Here is a 20521-nt window from a genome sequence, read left to right on the forward strand (position 1 = left end):
TTCTATACAATCAGACTTCTTTTGAGGATTTTCCTCCAGCTGATCATTAATAAGAAAATTTAAGGCTTTACTTTTCATAACTAAAGGCTGCTTCCACCTTTCGTATACAGTCTATCATTCAAATCCCTTTTTATTTGATGACGAAAAAAATGTTATTGAATGCTTGACCATAACCTGGAGTGGCTCTGGGCTATAATCCCGCAACACACACATAAATAAAACCTGATTCGGTAAAAGGTTTTATATGATTTATATTACAGAGATTCAGGATTAATGTTACACTCTCACACCAGATTATTGATGAGGATGTTTCTCTCTTATCATATATATTAGCAGCATCTTCTATCAGAGGCGCCATTAGAAGTGATTTTGCTGGTATTATGCTTCAGATACACAGTGCATGGCGTATCCATGGAGGTTCAGCTATGGACACAAAATACTCTGTGACAGCTAGTTTGCTCTGTGTGATTTTATTATTTGTCATTTAATGCCTTTGTTGTTTTTAGGCTTTTATTCTAAATAAATTGTCAATCTGGATCTTTGGTTGTCATCTGATTGAAAAGGTCCTCTGTAGGGATGGGTACCGGTATCTGGTGCCATGATGGCACCGGTTCTGACATAAACGGTAGTAACCAGACCGAAAAGCAGCGCACATTTCGGTGCTTTATTTTTCCTGAGCTGTGATACACTTTAGATTCTAGCCAATCATTTTACGTTTCCGAGGATAGTAGGCGGGTCCAGGTACGTACGTTCTTTTAGAGCAGAGCTACAGATTAAAAATGCCCAAGGCGAAGCGGTCAGAAGTCTGGCTGTACTTCACAGCAAAAGATGCAAACTCAGCAGCTGCAACAAGTGCTTTAAGCTGATACTGTGATACTGTCAAAGGAGGTAACACCTCAAATCCGCTGAAACACCTGGCGACGCATAGCGTTTTTTTTAAAAGCCGAGAAATGCACCGTATTTGATAGCTTGCTGCGAGACCTCACACCGAGCACATCTACTGCAGGTGTGGTGCCTGTTATCGGACCCGGAGTTAGCAACATCCCCCAAAAACCCGAAGAGGAGAGTCCTGGCCCCTAGCCCTGCCAGTGTAGCAGAAATGATGATGATGATGATGCAGCAGCAGCCGTTCTCTGCGTGAGTAGCTTAATGTTGTTCGTGTGTAATTTACGTTGAGTAGGCTAACCACGTTATTACATTAATGCATGTAAGGTGAACTAGCAAACATCATCATAGCTACATGCGGCTGTCTTCTTGTTTGATGGCAGATACTCCCTTCACCCTGGCCAAAAAGGCTAAAATGACCAAAGAAAAAGTGGAAAACAGTTAAACATGAGAGGTTTTTGGACAAAGTTTGTGTTTTTTCCATTGATTAAGCTGCTTCCAGCCAAGAGTGATACCATATATGCCCCATAGCTGCAGAAAAGGCTAACATTGTTATCTTTTTACAAAAAAACAGCTGAACATGAGAGGTTTTTGGACAAAGTTTGTGTTCTCCATTCTTTAAGCACCGGTTTGAGCACCGTTTAAGCACCGGCACCGTTTTAAAAGTACCGGTTTGGCACCGGTATCGGATAAAACCTAAACGATACCCATCCCTAGTCCTCTGTCTTTTACAAATACGGTCAGATTGTCCAGAAACCTGAAGGGCTTATTTGTATATTATAAACTACAAATACGTGAAATGTATTTGTATTCCAGCCCCAGCATCATGCAGACAAGGAAGCCTTAGGATTTTCAAAACCTGCTCCCAAACAAGTTTGGACGGCTTGTAAAATGTAAATAAAAGAATGCAAAAGCTGAACTCTTGCAGCAGAAATCTTTATTCCTCATCCCCCTGACTGTCGTCTCTCATTACTTTAAATAAAACTGACCTGCAAATACCTTTTGGGACAAAAACAAGAAACAAGAAAACCATTTTAAAGCTTTTATTTGTTCACTAAAGTTACTTACACTGCATCAACAACAATAATTAACACGTAAAGCTCTTGGGGAAGATGTAAAATATTTGTTTTGCAGAGGAAAAATCAGGCTGAAAAATTATATATAACAAAGAAAGATTAAAAAAAAATGCAAACATGGCTTCAGAAACCTCAGCGCTGCAGAAACAGTTTGATCTTAATCTGATGTGGATCCAGAGATGATTGAGCTTTTTGGTTTGTTTGACTTTCTTCTTTCCAGGAGATTGAATATACTATATATATATATACTATAAGTATTCATAAGTCAACACCTTTTTTTTGTAATAGGCAGTGAGAATTTAATTTGCTAAATGACTTTACACACAAACTACAGCGCCATTCAGACACATGACCCTCATAGAAGGAGGTGAGCAATGAAGCCGTCACTATAGTTATTCAGGCTAACAGCAGAGGAGTGAAGTCTCAATAATGCGATATATAGAGTCTAAGGAGGTTGGGAATAAAGCGATTGGACTCCTTTAAGTTTCGTGAAGACGTCTCACTTCTCATCCAAGAAGCTTCTTCAGTCCTGATATTTTATTGCTTCCTCTTGTGATGCAGTTTTTGTACAGCAGCTGCACATACTGAGATTTTTATTCAAACATGCAGGTGTGCTAAATGGATTCCTGCAATCAGCATTTCATGACTCCTCATGGAAATGGAAGAGGGAGCAGGGACGTTCCCTAAACTGCAGTGAACCAGAACAGTGTGGACAGCGTTAAATGAATTCTTGTGTTATTAAAGATGAAAGCAGAGAATAGATACATTTTTCTCTGCATCGTTGATTGTTGCACATTGTGTCAAATATCACGAGTTGCTGTATCGTGATACCATCATTATCACAGGTGACTTATTGTGATAGCATAGTATCATGAGCGGACATTCAGCAGGACAAATACAAAAGCCTCCCCATGGGGGCGCTACTTACTCAAAGGGAAGCAAAGTGTGTGCAGTTATCCTCAGAGATGGAATTTAGTCAACAAACTTAAACGTGTATCATTAGATTTAAAATGACTTCCAGAAAATGCAGAACCTGTTTTTAAGTCTGCTTCTGTGTAACCAAATAAAAGCTATAAAGATAATCAGATTAGCAGCAGCACCGGTGCCTTCATGGGGAGACTGAAAGTATTTGAATCACATGAATGAGGCTCTGGACAGGGTTGAAAGCACAGCAGGAGAAGCCAGGTCAGAGAAACAGCTCATTATTGCTGAGCTGAACACTGAGTCACATGCTGCAGACTGGATTAGCATCACTGAGCAGAGCAGGTACTGATTACATCACCCACCTCCTTGCTCTGAATGAGGGCACCGAGAATGAACAAAAAGTCCAGATGTGTGATGAATATTTCAGCCTAAGGGGGGCGCTGATGAGTTGATATGAGGCCAATACCTCACCTCTGTCAGATCCACATGTTTATCTGCAAATCAGAATGAACATAAAGCTCTGTCCAGTGCAAACACACAGGCATCCACACAGACATAGAAGGGTCAAAGTTCAAGGTTTGGTCCAGACTAAGTGCTGTTGGGGAGCTGTGCTTCCAGTCAGCTCCCAGCAGGGGGCGCTGCCTCCGGCTCACTCATTTCTCAGGTTTCACCTTTGTGTCATACGTCCCGGCATTCTTGTACGCTCCCACGTAGCCCGTGTTCTCCACAATCTCCTCACGACCCTCGCGACCTTTGCCCTTGCCGCTGTCGTCGAAGCGCTCCTTGTGTGATCCAGTGTAACGGGACGTGTCGGTCAGACGGTCCACCGCTGCTGTCTTTGCCACTTTCTGATGGAAGTAGAAAAATTAGATTAAAGTCAGTAAAAGCAAAAATATCTTCCTGCTTCAGGACGTCTCTGTTTTTTTTAACAAGAGGGGAAAAATGAAGACAACGCAGAAGCGCCAAAAACTGCTGTTCCTCTAATGACCACTTGAGGCCCCAATGAGGTTGGCCCTTCTAGAGTTCCATGTTAAAATATCCAGCATTGCATAGCATGTTTACAGCCTCTAACATAAACCATCCACTACTTCAGGTCACTAAACATTATTTATTGATCGTGTGTTTGAGCGTTGGAGCCTTTTAGAGCATTTTAATTGATGACACAATAAATATTCTGGCTTGTTGTGTTTTATTCGTCTGCTTTTTAACTCACAGATGATAACGTGTGATTCCAAAAATCATTAAAATGCAAAATCATGAAGTCAACAAGTGATATCACAGTGGCTGCAACTATTTTTCATAACTTCTGTTTTCTGTACGACCATGGGTGCAACACGCAAACACCACTTAGAAAGCAACTCTTACTGATTCACGTTTAGTTAAGTGGAATTAAAATTGTTTGCTTTAAGCTATAATTGTGATCATTGCACAGTATTTTAGATAACATGGAGCCCTCTGCATTTAACTGCACCGGGTCCCTGTAAACTGCACCTTCATTATGCAATCCTCTCTGCCCCAGGGCATGAAATGAAGACTCCACTGCAAAACCACAACAAGAAGAATATCTCTGCTTTCTTCATTAGTTTTCTTCAGGTAGCTGAAATGAGGATAAGATAAAGTAACTGGAAACTAAGTGAATGAAAAAAGGCCCAATGTCAGAGCAGGCAAAACAAGGCAAACAGGAAGGGTAGTAGAAACCAAAGTTTAAAGAATATTTAAAGCATCTGATAGTTTTTAAAGTCACATTTATTTAGCACCATTCCCACTTGATTAGCAAGTAGCAAGAGGTGCCTGCTCCTTAGCCTTTTACAGTCGTGTAGTTATCAAATCAGTGTGAGAACCAATAGTTCACCTCAGGAAAACAGTGGATTTTCACCACTTGATCGTGTTTTTTACTCATGGATTGTCATCTGTAATGCGTGCATTTCAGTCAGCTTAGTGTTGACTGTATCTGCTCTGATGACTGAAGAGCGTTTAACGATCTGGAGAGGATCCAGACTGCCTCACTTGCTGGCTCAGGCTCTGAGGACCTCATCATCATAAAATAAGAGCTCTTTGATGTGTGCAGTTGTGATCTGATGGATGAACCAGCTGTGATTGAGCCATGGCTCTGAAACATTAGAGCGGAGTAAGACGCTTGTTTGTGGAGCAGCTCAGGACTTGTTTTTCTACAGCTGAAAACTGAGAAGATGAGCCTGAGGTGATTAAACGCTGAGCTAAATATAAAATATGAGCAGCACATAATCAAACTCGTCTAATCATGTTTTCATGATTATGCTGCTGTTTTTCACAGACAGACACTCTTCTGTCCAAACTGTAGCTCAGAGCGTGGAGCTGGGACTAAACTGATCAGAAAAATCAGTTTCTATGCAGATGATGCAGTTTTATGTTCTTCTGGTTCCGACTTCACTCGCCCCTTGATGTTTTTTATCATCACTTTAAATACACTGTGTTATCTACTGCCCTCTTAAATGAGGCCCTCCCCCAGATGTAGCTCCAGGGTGGAGTCCTGGTATCCCTGGTCCTCAGTCCTTGATGAATCCAATCATAGACGTTTTGAATCGCACTTAGTCTGGCCCCTCACCCAGGACCAGTTTGCCTTGGGAGACCCTACCAGGGGCAAACTGCCCCGGACAACATAGCTCCTGGGATCACTTGGGCACACAAACCCCCCCACCACGGTAAGGTGGCGATTCATGGAGGGGACTATTATATATAATCCATATAACTACATTATCACTTACCTTTAAGTCTTTTCTTTTGGAGACTCATTGCTTTTGTTTTTACACATATGCACAAAAAGAAAAATGATACATTTCACAAAATATACATAGAATCACAATTTCCTGTTTTACTGTTGAGCATCTTTATTGTGGGATTTAGAGCTTTAAAACAACAGGCACACAAGCATCTTGTCTCACCGTCACACCAACGTTGGTAGGCTCTCGGCCTTCCACCAGCTTGTGGATAGACTGCAGCGCCTCCTCTTTGCTTTGACCTTTGAACCTCTTTGGAGCCAGCTCTTCCAGAGCTTTCTGAAACTCCTCGTAGTTGATGACCCGAGACGTCTTCTGTCTGTACAGAAATACACAAAAGGAACACAGACATGGAAGAGTTCAGAGTCTAAACTGTACTATTAATTCTCTTGGTTGGAAAATGTCTTTTAGCTGTTTTTAAATTATTAACCCTTTAAAGCCGGTTGGAGAGGGCACGCTCTGTTTTGCGTAACTATTTTTAAATCCACTGCAACCACGTAAGCTAGCGCAATAATTTTTTTTGAATATGAGACCAGAGGAGTTGTACTTACATCTTATGCCATCAGCTTGTCCTCGGTCACAGTTTCCTTCCACATATAGCTTTGCAAAAACTGCATAAAAAGCACTTGCAGCAACAAAAACATAATATTCCAGAAACACGCTTTGCCGATCCGATCAGCTGTTCGTTACACTTCCTACGTTGGAATAGACGTCAGCGCGAACTATCGCATGTCCGCCATGACCTGCCCGAAACCGGAAGTGACGTCATTTTCGCGGAAATGTAGTTTTTTACCATCAGGGCCTCATGAGCCTATACTGGTGTTTTTAAAAGTTCTCTTTGACTTTCTGACTTTCTGTGTCGTTTCTGGGATGCTTAGGACTCATATTGCACTGCTGGAAATAGTTTATTTTGATGCATATGCTGCTTTTTTGCACATTCAATTCAATTCAATTCAATTCAATTTTATTTATATAGCGCCAAATCACAACAAAAGTCGCCTCAAGGCGCTTCATAGATACAGAGAAAAACTCAACAATCATATGACCCCCTATGAGCAAGCACTTTGGCGACAGTGGGAAGGAAAAACTCCCTTTTAACAGGAAGAAACCTCCGGCAGAACCAAGCTCAGGGAGGGGCGGGGCCATCTGCTGCGACCGGTTGGGGTGAGAGAAGGAAGACAGGATAAAGACATGCTGTGGAATTTGCATTATACATTATACATACATTTGCATTATAATATTTATTTTCGTTTTTCCTGCAGTATATAAAAATTGGTGTATTTTAAAAATAAAACTATGAAGACACTCAAAATAAATTTCCTGTGGTGGGAAACTATTTTGTGCAACTTTTTTGTATTTACAGTTTTGAGGGATAAGCCTCTTAAATTTCTCTAACTAGAAATATATGTTAAAAAAACAAAAACAAAATAAAATAAAATAAAATAAATAAATAAACGAATTTAAATTTTTTTGTAGTTTATTGCACTTTTTTGCAATTTATGTAATTACTATGCACTTAATGCATACATATTATTAAAATTTGGGCTATAATGGTTGTATTGATGTATAGCAACTTGAAATGCTCCCAAAAATGGCTCCACAGCATGTAAAAATATAATATAAGCTCTGGCGGACTTGGTTCTATGGTAGGTCTTAAAGGGTTAAACAGATATTTTGTTTCATCGAGAAAAGTTTGGGAAACTGAACACAGGCACAACTGTCAGAGTAATGGTGGTGACTGGGAATTCAACAATAACTCAAGTAACTAAAAGTAGAGCAACAAAACTACAGAAAACAAACAACAGCTGCCCCTTCGATACACCGCACTGCAATTCCTCAAAAACATCCATCCCAGGAAAACAGCAAAAAGTCTTCTTATTGCAGGTCTAAATCTTTGGCATAGTTCAAAACGGGTCCCTAAACATTTCCATTATTTTCTTGGTCTCCCAGTGTATGTTATTGTTTCTAAAGAAATACTTGACATCAATCATTTCATCCAGTGCTTAACAGTTTGTCCCCCAAAACAATGATATACTATTGTTACTAAGTTTTATAATGTAGTTCCACGACTGTCTTTATCCGCCAGTCCCACCCATGTTACACCCATGTGATGGATGACACTCATCAGTTTTCGGAGTATGACTTCAGCGCTCTGCCTGAACTAATTATGTGCTACATTTGTGTTTGAATATAGACTAAAGAGCTGCAGTTTTATCAGGGCGTGTGGAGGAGACACTGACTTAAAAACTAAACACGGAGCAAAAAGTCTTTCAGAGGTAAGATTTATGCACGTGTTTTCATACAATATGGTAACAAAAGACTTTAAAGGAGGTGGTTTTACAAATATAAGTTCGAATAATCGCCCCACCTTTGTTAAAGAGCAGGACACATTCACTCCCTGCACGCACTGTTGTCCCACATTACAAGCAAGGCTTGAACGGCGCTTCTAAAAGGGCGTTTCCAGATTAGACGTGATCTGTAGCGTGTCCGAGCACAAAGCCCTTCAAGGTTTGCACCGAACACTGAGCTCCCGATCATCCACATTAAATGTGCATATGCAATAAAAATGTGACAGCGACCTTGACAGTGGAGCACTGCTGTTTCATCAGCATAATGGTACTGAAATTTCCTTAAATTCAGTGTGGACCAGCAGGTCTTCAAATACCACAGTAAAATATCTCCAGTACTCAAAACGCACCTGTCACCAGCAGGGTGTTGTGTAAAGTCACCTCTGTGATCCTTTTGAGTTTCTGGAGAGAGATTTGGCCAGTGTTGGTCAAGTTACTTGAAAAAAGTAATCAGTAACTAATTACTGATTACTTCCCCAAAAAAGTAATCCTGTTACTTTACTGATTACTTATTTTCAAAAGTAATTAATTACTTAGTTACTTAGTTACTTTTTAAAAACACGATTTACAACCTGAATAGGTGATAAAGTGATAGATCTTTCAGCCCAATTCTACTTTTTCTACATAATCCATCATACAAAATGTAATCAAATGGAAAAGTCTCTTTTTAAAACTTGTTTTATTAGTTTTAATCTTTTAACTTTATGCATCAAGCAAAAATTTAATTATATGCAACATTCTCTGACTGGAAGAAACTTGTTTAATATTTAAACCTATTTTCTGCACATTCCAGCACATAAATTGTGCTGTAAAGCAGGAGTGTGGCAGGCGGAGGTTTGCCCTGGTGCAGGTGTGCTGCAGCACTCAGTGGAAGAATCTGTGAGTTTCTCTGTGAGTTTCCCATTACGTCGTAGCTACTCGGTGCTTGCTCGGAAGTTTAGGGGTTTTTTTCGTTGTAAAAAGAAGTTTTCTTCCCACGCACAACGGACACTAATGTTTTTGTCACTTTTTATGGAATCAAACTCAAAGTAAGGTCAGTACTTCCACGCTTTAAACGCTGCACGCTCATACTCTCTCTGCACTCGATATATGATCCATTGTTGATCTGCACACAGCTGTTGTCACGAACGTCGCACTCGCTTACGTCACTGTCATGAGACATTCTAGCAAAAAAAATCACGGTTTTAGTAACGCAGTAACGCAGCGTTCCTACGGGAAAGTAACGGTAATCTAATTACCGTTTTTGCAATAGTAATCCCTTACTTTACTCGTTACTTGAAAAAACGTGTTACAAGTAACGTGTTACTGCCCATCTCTGGATTTGGCCATGTTAAGATGAGATGCTAGTTCATCAGCCGATGGTCACAAACTTGGATATAAAGCTGGGAAAAAGTTGCTTTCTGTTCCAGGCTGCACATTTGAATGATGACAGTTAACCAGTTCATTTCTACTGTGGGGCTGGGGATTAGAAAATGGGACTCTCACTTTTGGAGCCTGCCTCAAGTGGACATTAGAGGAACTGCATTTTATGCAGTCTTTTGACACTGGCGCTGATGTGAACACTCACTTGACTTTGGAGAAGACGATGTCCACGTCAGTGCCGGTGACGTTCTTGCCGTCAGTGATCTTGCAGTCTTTGCACAGTTTGGCCCAGTTCTTCCCGGTTAGATCTTTGCCTGTTGCCTTTGTGTCTCCATGGACTGCAAACTTCCTGAAAGCTGTGAGGAGCTGCTCCACGTCTGCGCTCTCCGCCATGATGAAAAGATAATCTACAATAAAATTAAGCAGAGGACAACACTGGAGATCGTGTGTGAAGGTAATCTCCTCCCCCTACAGGATTTATGAGAGCATTTTGAGTTTATAAATCAAAGTCATATGTATTACAGCTGTTCATTTAGTTTATTCACCTGGAGCCACACATACTGTCAGATAATTCTAATTAAAATGCTTCAACAGTTACCAACATCACAGTTGTGGTTGACAGATCCAGTTTAGTGGTTCAGATGGGCTGTGTGGGCGGAGTCAGAGCAACCACACCCAGATCAGGCTGCCATTATGTTTTTTGAGCGTCTGTGGAGATTGATTTGCTTTTGAAGTCACCCTCCGGTGGCCATTAGAGGAACTGCAGTTTCTGGCACAGCTTCGTTACAGATTCTATCCTGTTATTTCCTGAAGGTCAATATGTCGTGCACAGCACTTTGTAAAATAAACCAGCAGAGTGGATATTTCCTCCTCTCTGTGCAAAGCTCCTCTTTCTGAATGGTTCTTGGAAACAATACTTAGTTTTCCCTTCTGCTGTGCTAGTAGCAGCTAGAAGTTGTTGCTTCTGTGTGTAGGTGTTTTGGACATGAAGATCATTTTGATTCTCTTTGCAGCTCCAGCAGAAGTGTGCATGTGCCCACAGAATATGTGTGTGTGTAGGGTGTGAGACGTGACCTCACTGCGGTTTCTCAGGCTTGTGCGACTACACACACACACACACACACACACATTGATGCAATCCCTAACAGTGGGTTTCATGGAAACAGAACTGGCTGCATCTCTGTCCAAATACACTTGTGTCTCCTTGTCATGCTGCTTCTGGTGAAAATTCCACTTGCACAACTCTGAATCAGAGCTGCTGCAGGGCATAGCGGCTGAAGTTATAGTACAGATAGTTAATATGAGCCCTGCTTACACACACACACACGCACACACACACGGTGTGTGAAAGGTGTAAGTGCATCTGTGCATTAAAACTGGTGTGTAGGTGTCAGATTCCAGGCAGTGGAGGCAGCTGCAGTTTTAATGTGAAGCGATCTCTTCTATTTGGAAGCTGATTCATTGTTTTTAGGAAGAGCGATCAGTGCAACTCCGCTGCAGTCTCTTTTTAGACATCTCAACATAAGAAGCATGTCTGCATTCAATTGGCTCTTGTAACAATCTTCAGGGACTGACCTCTTGTGATGAGCAGCGATTTGTATCGCTTCTTTAGAAAACAGAAAATATCGCACAAAATCACACATTTAAAAATCAACCGATAGTTTAATTGCAAGGAGTCAGACTCTGGATTAGCTCACAGCAAGGCAGGTACTGTCTAACATCTATCAGATGTGTTCAGGTGCAAGACTGAAAGTCGGTCATCTCTGAACCCAAATCCCACAATCACGGCAGTTAAAACTGAAGTCAGACCGAAGCAGGAATTAATCTGATCTCTTTGTGCATCAACAAGTTAAGACTGTTCTGAGTTCAGTCAAGCTTGAGCTGTTATTGTGGTAGAATGATTCACTCTGATACAAACCATTCCCAACGAATCCCAACAGAGACTGACATTTAACGATCACATGTTAAAACATTCAAATCTATGAATCACTGTTAAAACAGGAGCACAGAGGTTGAGGAGAAATGCAGGAGCGTTAGAGACAAAGGAGACTATAACCAAATATTAATCAGATGTATTATGGTACATGCGATTCTAGAAATTCTAGAAATAAGAGGAAGGTGACATGGGAGATCGCTGCAGCCCCGAGGTTAAAACCAGGGTCACTGCTTACATAAACAATAACGTCAGCGTACTTGAACTCTTTTCCTAAGAAACACGTATCGTTGCTCAGAAAAACCCCCTGCTTACTTGGAGGAACAAAACAAAGATGAAACAGTAAGGTTAAAGTTAAAATCTGGGTGGTGCACAACAAGCCGAAATGGCACCAAAAAAATGGTACGCCAGCAGTTGTGACATCACATCTGGCAGAAACAGCAAGCGAAGCCTCCCCGTGCAAAGGTCGACCAACAGTTTGAAGCTTAACAGTTTTTTTCTCATCCTCATCGTGTTTCTTGTGCATTATCGTTGACAGAAATAATGAAAAACACAAAAACATCAATTCAGATCAATATTTGCAGCGCTAATTTCAAACATGCACTGCAGCTGGGAACTTTTTACGACGCCACCCGACACAAACATTCAACGCAGTTGTATGGGACATTAAACAGTGGAACAGTGGTAAAAAGTCAGCATGACGTAAGATTTGCAAAAGGACTTCTTGTAGTGAGAACGTTGTTAGCTTCATGCTAGCACTTGTTGGGTGCTCCATGCAAGAAAGGGGAACTTCAGACACTCTCCTGAACGAATTCTTGTGAAATTGTCCAACATTTATGTGTGAAAATTACTTTTTTTCCCCCTTAACCATCGATAGACTGGGCTGCCCACATCTCCCCGTCTTTATTCTGCCTATAGTGACCAACAGCCTGTTACAAAACCATCCTGACTGTAGCTTACTGCCTAAAGCATCTGCCTATCACTTGCTTTTAAAACTTCATGTTTTTATACATCGTGTAATTCCTGGATTTCCTGAAAAAACAAATATTCCATGCAATAATCACCAGGCAGGTAGGAAAAGCTGCACCTGAGAGGTGAAAACCAGGAAAAAAGGCTGGGTTTTGACACGTCACTGCTCCTTTATGTTTTTGCTTTGAGACGCACAGACAGATATTGAAAATTTGATTGATAATCAATAGTAGGAACTTCAGTCCTGTCTCAGTGTTAAAAACAAAGCTCAGCTTGGCTCACATGCTCTGTTTCTAGCAGCAGCTAGAACACAGTGCGTGTGCATGTGTGTGTGTGCGTCACTATGCAAAGACAAATAAACAGATTACCGACTGTCCACACTTTTAAAATTCATAAAACATGCCAGCATGTGGCTGCACATTAAATCCCTGCATGTTTGTGTTCAGTAGCAGACATCGCTTTTCTAATTTTATACTTTTTAAGCCAGCAATTTTTAGCAAATTGTAATCAAACATCTTGTCTGGTGTGAAGGATCCCGCTGTTTGCTATTTGTTTGGCGAGAACGCTTCACGACTATTTCTTTCAGACATTTTAAGTTGATAAGTGGCAGCATTATTGAAGACGCAGCAGATGAATCACTGAAGCTTCCAGCTGTGCAGACTCCAAACGTTCTGCTCTCTGTGCATGTCTGAAATTAAACGGACTCTGATCTTCAATCACTGCAGAAAAAGTTTCTGGAATAAAACTAAAAAGTTGTTCCAGCACCGACTGCGTGAAGATTTTAAAAATTTATCTGAAAACTGTCATTTAAAAAAAATCCTTGTATATTTTTACAAAGCCGTCTGTTTATATTAAACACATCAACTTCTACTTTTTTGTTCTTCTTAATTTTTCCATTCTTCTTCTTTGCTTTGCACTTCTGACATCTGCACCACACTCAATCTTTGAGTCTTAATCTCTAAAACGTTTTTCTTAAATTCCCCGATTTCTCTCTTTTTTATTGCATGTGTGTCCTGCAGTTTCCTACCTGTCGCTCTTCAGTCCCCTCCGTCTGCCTCTGCTCTCCCTCTTCTGGCCCTCAGCAGCGGTGGCAGCATTCAAATGAGTTCTGAAGAGCTAAGGGCTTGTTATCATCTGTTTACCCCGTCGCCTTGGCGACATCCTGTCCAACATCAGGGGAGGGCAATAAAACCGAGAAAGAGGGGGGGGAGAGAGGGAGGGTTGGTCCTACGGCAGGGCGCTTTATGCAGGCTCCTGCAGTTTCCCACAGCTGCAGGTCAAAGGTCAGAGGTCATAATGATCATATAACAATGCTGCATGCAGATTTTTATGCTTTAATTGAAATGAAAGGCTGGATAAAGTGAAAACATAAAACGAGAAAAACACTCTGTTGAGCCTTTGGCAGGTTTTAGCAGCTGCTCAATACACTGGTTGAAAATAAGATTTAATGAAGTTATGATGACAGATTTCTGAGTAAATACTCTTTGCAGTCTGGCCCCTTCCTCTCTGTGTCAAAGCTGCACGTAATGACGGGCGAGCGGCTGAAAGGCGGCACCACTGCTGCCAGTGACAGAGAGGCAAACACAGAGTGCTTTGGAGACTTTCTAAGGTAAAAAGGAGACGTGGTCATGTGAAAAAGCAAGTGCACCCTTCCTTCTACCATAGGAAGCCAGGTGCTGCTGATCAAGTGCACATGATTAACTGATCACCAGCAAGTGTAAGCACCTATATAGAAGCATCAGTTTGCTGTTCTGGACGACTTACACGTGTGTAAACGTGTAATCTTCTTGCCATGTCCCAGAAATTCACCCTGAGCTCATGCAATGCTCCGAGAAATTGCAAAAAACCGAAGACTCTCCAGGCTTCGGTTAGCATGTTAAATGTTAAAGTTCATGAAATGGGCAAATAGAAAAGGACTGAACAAGTATGGCGTGTTTTCAGGGGGTTGCCGGGAGAAAGGCTCTTCTCTCTAAAAGAAGATTTCAGCACGGCTTAGGTTTGCATGCAAAGATGCATCTGAACAAAAGTCTTGTGGATCAGTGTCACCTCAGACAGACAAAGTGTGGGAAAACCAAACACAGCGCATCAGCACAAACACCTCATGCCAACTGACAATCAGGGTGGTGGAGGGCTGATGAACTGGGCTTGTTTTGAGCCACAGGACCTCGATAATGTGCCGTCACTGTGGTCGCCCGTGAATGCATTTGTCTGATGGCGAAAGCTCGACTCAAACTGAGTCATGCAGCAGGTGATTAATCCAAAGCACAGCAGCAAATCTCCTACAGAGTAGCTGAAAAAGAAAAGAATCAAGCTGCTGCAGTGATCCAGTCAAAGTCCAGACCTCAGTCTGACTGAAACGCTGCGGTGGGACCTTCAAAGAGCTGAGCAAAAACAAATGTCCACAAACCTCAATGATCTGAGCCAATGCAGTAAACTCCACAACCTGCTCCACAACTATGAGACTGATAAAATCATAAAAAATATACGTGAAGCAGTATACTTTATACTGAAGCTGTACTTCGCTTTTCACTGAGTGCAGAGTCTTAAAAAGCCACAGGCAGACGGTGTGATAAAATCATAGCTTGGTGAAACGTCATAAACTCATGGCATTAGGTCTGATCACAAGTGGACTTGACTACAGGTGTAAACACTCCCAGAATGCACCGAGGCCTGCATCCATTGAGAAGTCTCAGGCCCAGGAGGCAGTCTGGTCTGCATACGATCACATTTTTACAGCTGAGTGTGCAAGAATGTCTGCACACGCTCTCGGCTGACATCTTCTGCGTACGCACAACTGCAAACTCATTCACACACTGATAAATGAGCGAAACACAAACACGGACCGATTTGGCTGCGCTGGGATCAGCTGGTGCTACATGTGCAGACTCAGACTCAGTGCAGAAGCTGCAGAAGCAGAAGGGTGAAACTATTTTAACTCATTTTATTGCACCGTGAACCCTGATTTGATCTCAGGCACGTCCGGACCAGGAAAACTTTTGCATTACCAGATAAAATAAAGCAGATTTTGAAAAAATTTGCATATTTATCAAACAGAATATGAGCTGAGTGACATCTCTTGAGAAAATAAGTGACTTTTCCATGTTTTTTTACACGAACATTTGAAACTGCAGCAGCTCTTTGAAGGCACAAAACCATCACATATATTGTGTTTGAAACAGGACAGTATGAAACATTATTTTACTTCACTGTGAAATAACATAACGGTGCATTTTATTGAATTATTTATTTATTTATTTTATTGAAAAAATAATAGTAACTTGGATCTCCTGATAGGCCAGACTGACACATCAGGTTTTAACTGTTTTGTTTATGTTATTCAGACTCAATTCACTGATTATTGCTTTTGTACAGAAGATAAGACCAAAACGTAAAGCTGACCTTGTCAATGAGAACTTTCAAAAACAAAAAATACAAGGATATGACTCAAACTAAACCAGAAGCTGAAGTTAATGCAGAGGTCAAAAGGTCACGGTGCGGTATAAACGTGATGTTTTATTTGCCCTTCTCCGTCTGCAGAGAAAAAACCTGCAGAACGTTTTTAGAAATGTAGATGCAGCACAAACAGTTCTTCTTGTGGCAGGAAACTGAACTTTACTGAAACTTCCTGCTGGACATGCAATGACAGATTAAATCATTGTTTGTGTTTCCGTTGTCAAGGCAACAGTGTTTTGATGTTTGTCAGGTAGAATCCAGTAAGACGGGATCAGCAGGCCTACACGCTGCTGCAAACATCTGCAGGTACTCCAGTGCATTTCATGTCCCGCTCAACTTGTTAAAAACAGAAAAATGCGCTTTAATCGTATTTGTTTGATTTTAAAGAAAGGAACCTCTCAGACACCAGACGTTTTTATGGTTTATATTTTTCTCTTTTCAGCAGGGGAAAAGGAAATGTGCAAATTTGCATTTTTGACATTTATACCGAAAACACGAAGCTCTTTATTCTGCTTGAAACGGTTGAAATGCGTCTCTCTTCTCAGCACCATATTCGCATAAACATTTCTCTCCTTATATAACGCTGCACACAGTCGTCACCTTAATAACAGAACAAAATGAAACTGCAGGTTGATCGGTGCAGCAGGCCGACAAAGACAAAGAACAGCTGAGACGCTTTCATCGGGAGAACTTTAATCTCAGCATCTTTCTTGTTCAGTGGAAACCAAATTGAACTGGGAATTTCCAAGTTAGACATCTCAAGACCGATCGCTGAAAACAACAGTGGCTGACAGCGATTTGGCAGGCAGCATTTTAAAAGAAGCTGAAACGAAGGCACCCTGAATTCTTAGCTATTTAGTTTTAGTCACATGGTGCTCTGCTCGAGGCACCACCAGCTTCAGGAAACCCCCCATCAGGCTTCCTGAAGTGGAACAATCAGAAGAGAGTGAAGGCATGGAAGGCAGGAAGACAAAGAAGAAGATCACAGAGACGGTTCATGGTTGTAGTGAAGGAGGACATGCAGAGGGTTGGTGTGACAGAGGAGGATCCTGGGATAGCAGGACATAGAAGCAGGTGATCTGCTGTGGCAACCTCTAAAGGGAAGCTGAGTGAGGCAGAAGCTCAAACAGCTTGTCTCAGAAAGGAAGTGCTGCATGAAGGGCCAGGATGACAGAAAGAAAAATGCAGCGCCGTCCCCTTTGTTGCCATCAGATCAAATAAACGAGAGTGAATGATACGAAACAACCAACAACCACAACAGTTTCAGGAGGTTACCGTCCTAAACGCTGTAAATCTCTGTGAATACCACAGAAACGACGTTTCTGAGGCTGTCATTCACAGACTGTATATAAAAGATGCATGTACGGTCATGTGCAAAATTAGTGAGTCACTCTTTATTTTTTAATATTTTGTTTCCAAGGAGACTTAATTGTAATTATTAAAGTGGTCTTGAGCAATAGTTCTCCAGGCTTTTTGAAGGTCTTTCAGTTTTTCTTTGGAAATTGGCTGCTTTTTTGTTCATTTTCAGTCCAGCCCTTGGACCTGACCTCATTTTGGAGGTTATTAAGCTACTCGAGTGTGATCTGCAGATCATTCCCAATTACAAAAATGCTCCTAACTCAGTGGATGAACCAGTCCAATTTCCATACATAACAGAAAACTTGGGAAAGAATTTTAAATTGTATTTTAAGCACTTTGTTACGAGCTGCTTGTCGCAATAAAGTACATAGTTAATAAAGCACTTCCATCTTTTATGTCCAGTCTATGCTGGCTCAGGTTCAGGTGAGTTTTATGTGTACCCACAGGTAAATTTGGTCTGCGGCAGTTAGCAACTCATCCATCCAAAGCTAAAACTACATGTGAACGAAACATTTTAGCTAATTAAAATGAAAATGAAAATTAAAACTAGACATTTTTAGGAACGTTTCAAACTAACTGAAATATTTTAGGAACTAACTCAAATAAAATAAAAATATAGAGGAAATGTCCTTAGTTTTAGTACTTACTAATCTTCTAAAATTAGTTGTCATAACTTAGATGATAAAGCTTTGATGGACATGTTTAATAGGGCTGCCACGATTAGTCGACTATCAAAATCGTCGACGACTGATTTAATAGTCGACGCGTCGTTTGAAGCTTTGTAAGATCACAAAAGACGCAGGAATAAGTAGTAGGATTTAAGAGTGTAATAACGGACTGAAACAGAAGATGGCAGCACTGCATGTACAAGGATGCCAGCTGCCGTTAAACCCCAAAGAAGAAGAAGAAGAAGCAGCTCCGTCCCAGAATTCATAGCGCAGCCCAGCTCAGTTTCCAACAATGGCGGCTGCTAGTTAGTTTTAATATTACTCTTATTATTCTTTCTGGGTCACAAAATAAACGTTTAACATATTTTCAGGCGAGAATGTAGCTGTGTAAACCTCAAATATCTGCTCAGTTTATCAAGACACCACATATTTTCAAAAGCGCTCCGACGTTTTCGGAGACGTCTGTTACCCACTAGCTCGATAGCTAGCCGGGGGCTAGGCTCACTCGAGCCGTGAGAACACCGGACGCCCAGCAAATCGTTTTCAAACCCACCGCTGTCTTTCGCTACTCAGGTTAAATATACATAAGTCACTTAGATAACTTAAAAATGTTATTGTTTGGCTTTTTTTTAGTATTTTATTTGTTCCTGAGTAAATCGGTTTGGCTGAGATTAAAGTTATAGTTTTTACACAGCTGAATAAACGTCAAGCAGACAGCTGATTATCAGAAGTGTGAGATGCTCGAGAATATACTCTGGTGTCCTGTTATATTTTAGATAGCAAGGAGTTTATTAAACTTCACCGAAACAATCTGCAAATTTAATTAAAATTTAATAAACTATCATCTTTAATTTTAGTTAGCACATACCTTAAACACTTAAAGCTGTAAGCTAATGATAGTTATATAAGAGCAGATGCCGCTGGTGCAATAAGCTGTACCTTTTACGTCCAATGGATGATGATCTGACTAGTCGACTAATCGCAAAAATAATCGGTGACTAGTCGACTATCAAAATAACAGTTTGTAGCAGCCCTAATGTTTAATGAGACTTTGGATGACTACAAGAGTGAGAGTCAACTGCTTCAAAACGTTCCGTGTTTTTAATGTCACACTGTGCTGATTTTCCTAAATACTGCCCATGCCACATGTCTCCATACAATAAAAGACTAAAACTAACACTAAAACTAATAAAAATAAAAGCAAAGCATTCTCAAGCAATAAAAACTAAAGTGAAACAAGCCAAGTAACTGAGACAAAACTGAATTAAAATTCAAAGTTAAATAAAAATAAAACCTAATTAGAAAATGCCTAACTATGTTAACTTTGGTATGCACACAGTACGTAGGAGAAGAAAACTGCTGTTTGTTTATCTGAATGACGTCCAGAAGAAGGACGGTTAAACTGACAAAGGGTTAAATCAAAGCAGCCAGTCACAGTAACTGGTGCACGGGGCTCTGCTGTGGCTCACCGAGCGGCCTGCTGGACCATTTAACAGCGTGATTAAGTGAGTTTCTGTTCTTTACGGATAAATATCCAAACCACGATCCAGCTTTAATAAAAGCACGATAAAATGAAATCATTGTGGTTTTCATCAGCGTGGAAATGAGAACGTTTCCTCACACAGGACAGATGCTGCTGCCCTGTTTTTTCACACACAGCTTCACAGTTTGTCTCTCACAGCGTCAGAGTGTAACAGGTGCACTGCTGCACTCAACACTGAGCTGCTCTCTGTTCGGCTCACATGCTTTTAGCATTGGTTGCTCAGAGAGAAGCTAATGGACTCCGCTCACTTTCTGTTGATGGAAGCAGAACGGTTGATATAACAGAAATAACACAAAGCCTAAAGCTGAAGCTGTTCCATCAGTTTCTCCCTTTAGAAATATGAGCTGCGGGTTCTCAGTATGTCTTGTCTGCTTTGCTGCTGCCTCTTATAACATCTGATAACCTCATTGACTGATCTGAAGATGATTCGTATTGAAAGCAGATCAATCAGCTCCAGAAGAACAGACGAGATTATCAGCTGCCTCATTAATTTACCGCCTGATTCTTGTTCCACAAGAGTTTATTTAACAATCATGTGTTTGTTTGACAGATACTGAGGACACTGATGAAAATTTAAATGATTTCATCATTTAAATCTTCATTTTGTTTTCAGTTCACTGTCAGAATAATTTTGGTTTTCCACTTTGATGGGCTGAGTGAGCTCAGCTGTCTTCTTCATCCTGTTAAGGAGGATAAACACGCTGTTTACTTTTTGAGTCCGCAAAGAACAATAGGTCAGAGACTGTGAGTGTGTGTCTTTGAGCGGCAGGAAGTGAGCTCATGGCAGCGGGTGTGTCGGCAGGAAGCAGCTGTTGGTGTTCGGTTACATCATGTTGATCGGGGTCTCCAGGACAACCTGCGAGGACACAGCCACATGACTGGAGAGGACGTCAGACTTTGGCCAGAACAAAGCTTCCAGGAAATAGCCATAGCCGCACTCCGGCATCCTCCATGCTGGAGTGTTATTATTCACTCTTCGTTTGTCTGCATGTTTAGTCATGGCAGCATTAATATATAAAAATATAAAAAGTCACCAGACTTCCTTCATGAATGGAATATTATGGATTTTTTTCAGTCAGAGGGCATCGAATATTGAATTCTTCACATATTCAAATGAAAAAACAGAGTATAGATAGATAGATAGATAGATCTTATCCTTCCTTTCTAATGAATAATATCAATATTCGCCTTACTTGTACACACTCATATGTATATAACAAACATACGCAATTATACACCTATAAT

At 40.9% G+C, this 20521-nt stretch overlaps 1 protein-coding gene and 1 long non-coding RNA gene across 2 annotated transcripts in view; one reads left to right on the plus strand and one right to left on the minus strand.

Moving 5' to 3' along the window:
• LOC146526206 (uncharacterized) overlaps nucleotides 1–20521 on the plus strand; it is a 372953-nt gene that overhangs the window by 117024 nt on the left and 235408 nt on the right. The gene's annotated exons all lie outside the window — the stretch shown is intronic.
• Nucleotides 1914–13414, minus strand: tppp3 (tubulin polymerization-promoting protein family member 3). Its single transcript, XM_085131792.1, has 4 exons — nucleotides 13281–13414; nucleotides 9557–9758; nucleotides 5807–5960; nucleotides 1914–3733 (listed from the first exon to the last, which is right to left on the minus strand). Exons 2-4 carry the CDS (start codon nucleotides 9742–9744, stop codon nucleotides 3539–3541), a joined length of 537 nt encoding a protein of 178 aa, XP_084987918.1. The 5' UTR covers nucleotides 9745–9758; nucleotides 13281–13414; the 3' UTR covers nucleotides 1914–3538.

This window comes from Neolamprologus multifasciatus, chromosome 1, assembly GCF_963576455.1.
Source record: "Neolamprologus multifasciatus chromosome 1, fNeoMul1.2, whole genome shotgun sequence".
Taxonomy (NCBI): Eukaryota; Metazoa; Chordata; class Actinopteri; order Cichliformes; family Cichlidae; genus Neolamprologus; species Neolamprologus multifasciatus.

Bases quoted from the DNA above. Each gene is read 5' to 3' on its own strand.
- tppp3 (XM_085131792.1), bottom strand. From the start codon at position 9,744: ATGGCGGAGAGCGCAGACGTGGAGCAGCTCCTCACAGCTTTCAGGAAG. The intron at 5,961-9,556 runs GTGAGTGTTCAC...ATTTCTGTACAG, and splicing joins ATCGTCTTCTCCAAAGTCAA to ACAGAAGACGTCTCGGGTCA. The intron at 3,734-5,806 runs GTGAGACAAGAT...TACTTCCATCAG, and splicing joins CTACCAACGTTGGTGTGACG to AAAGTGGCAAAGACAGCAGC.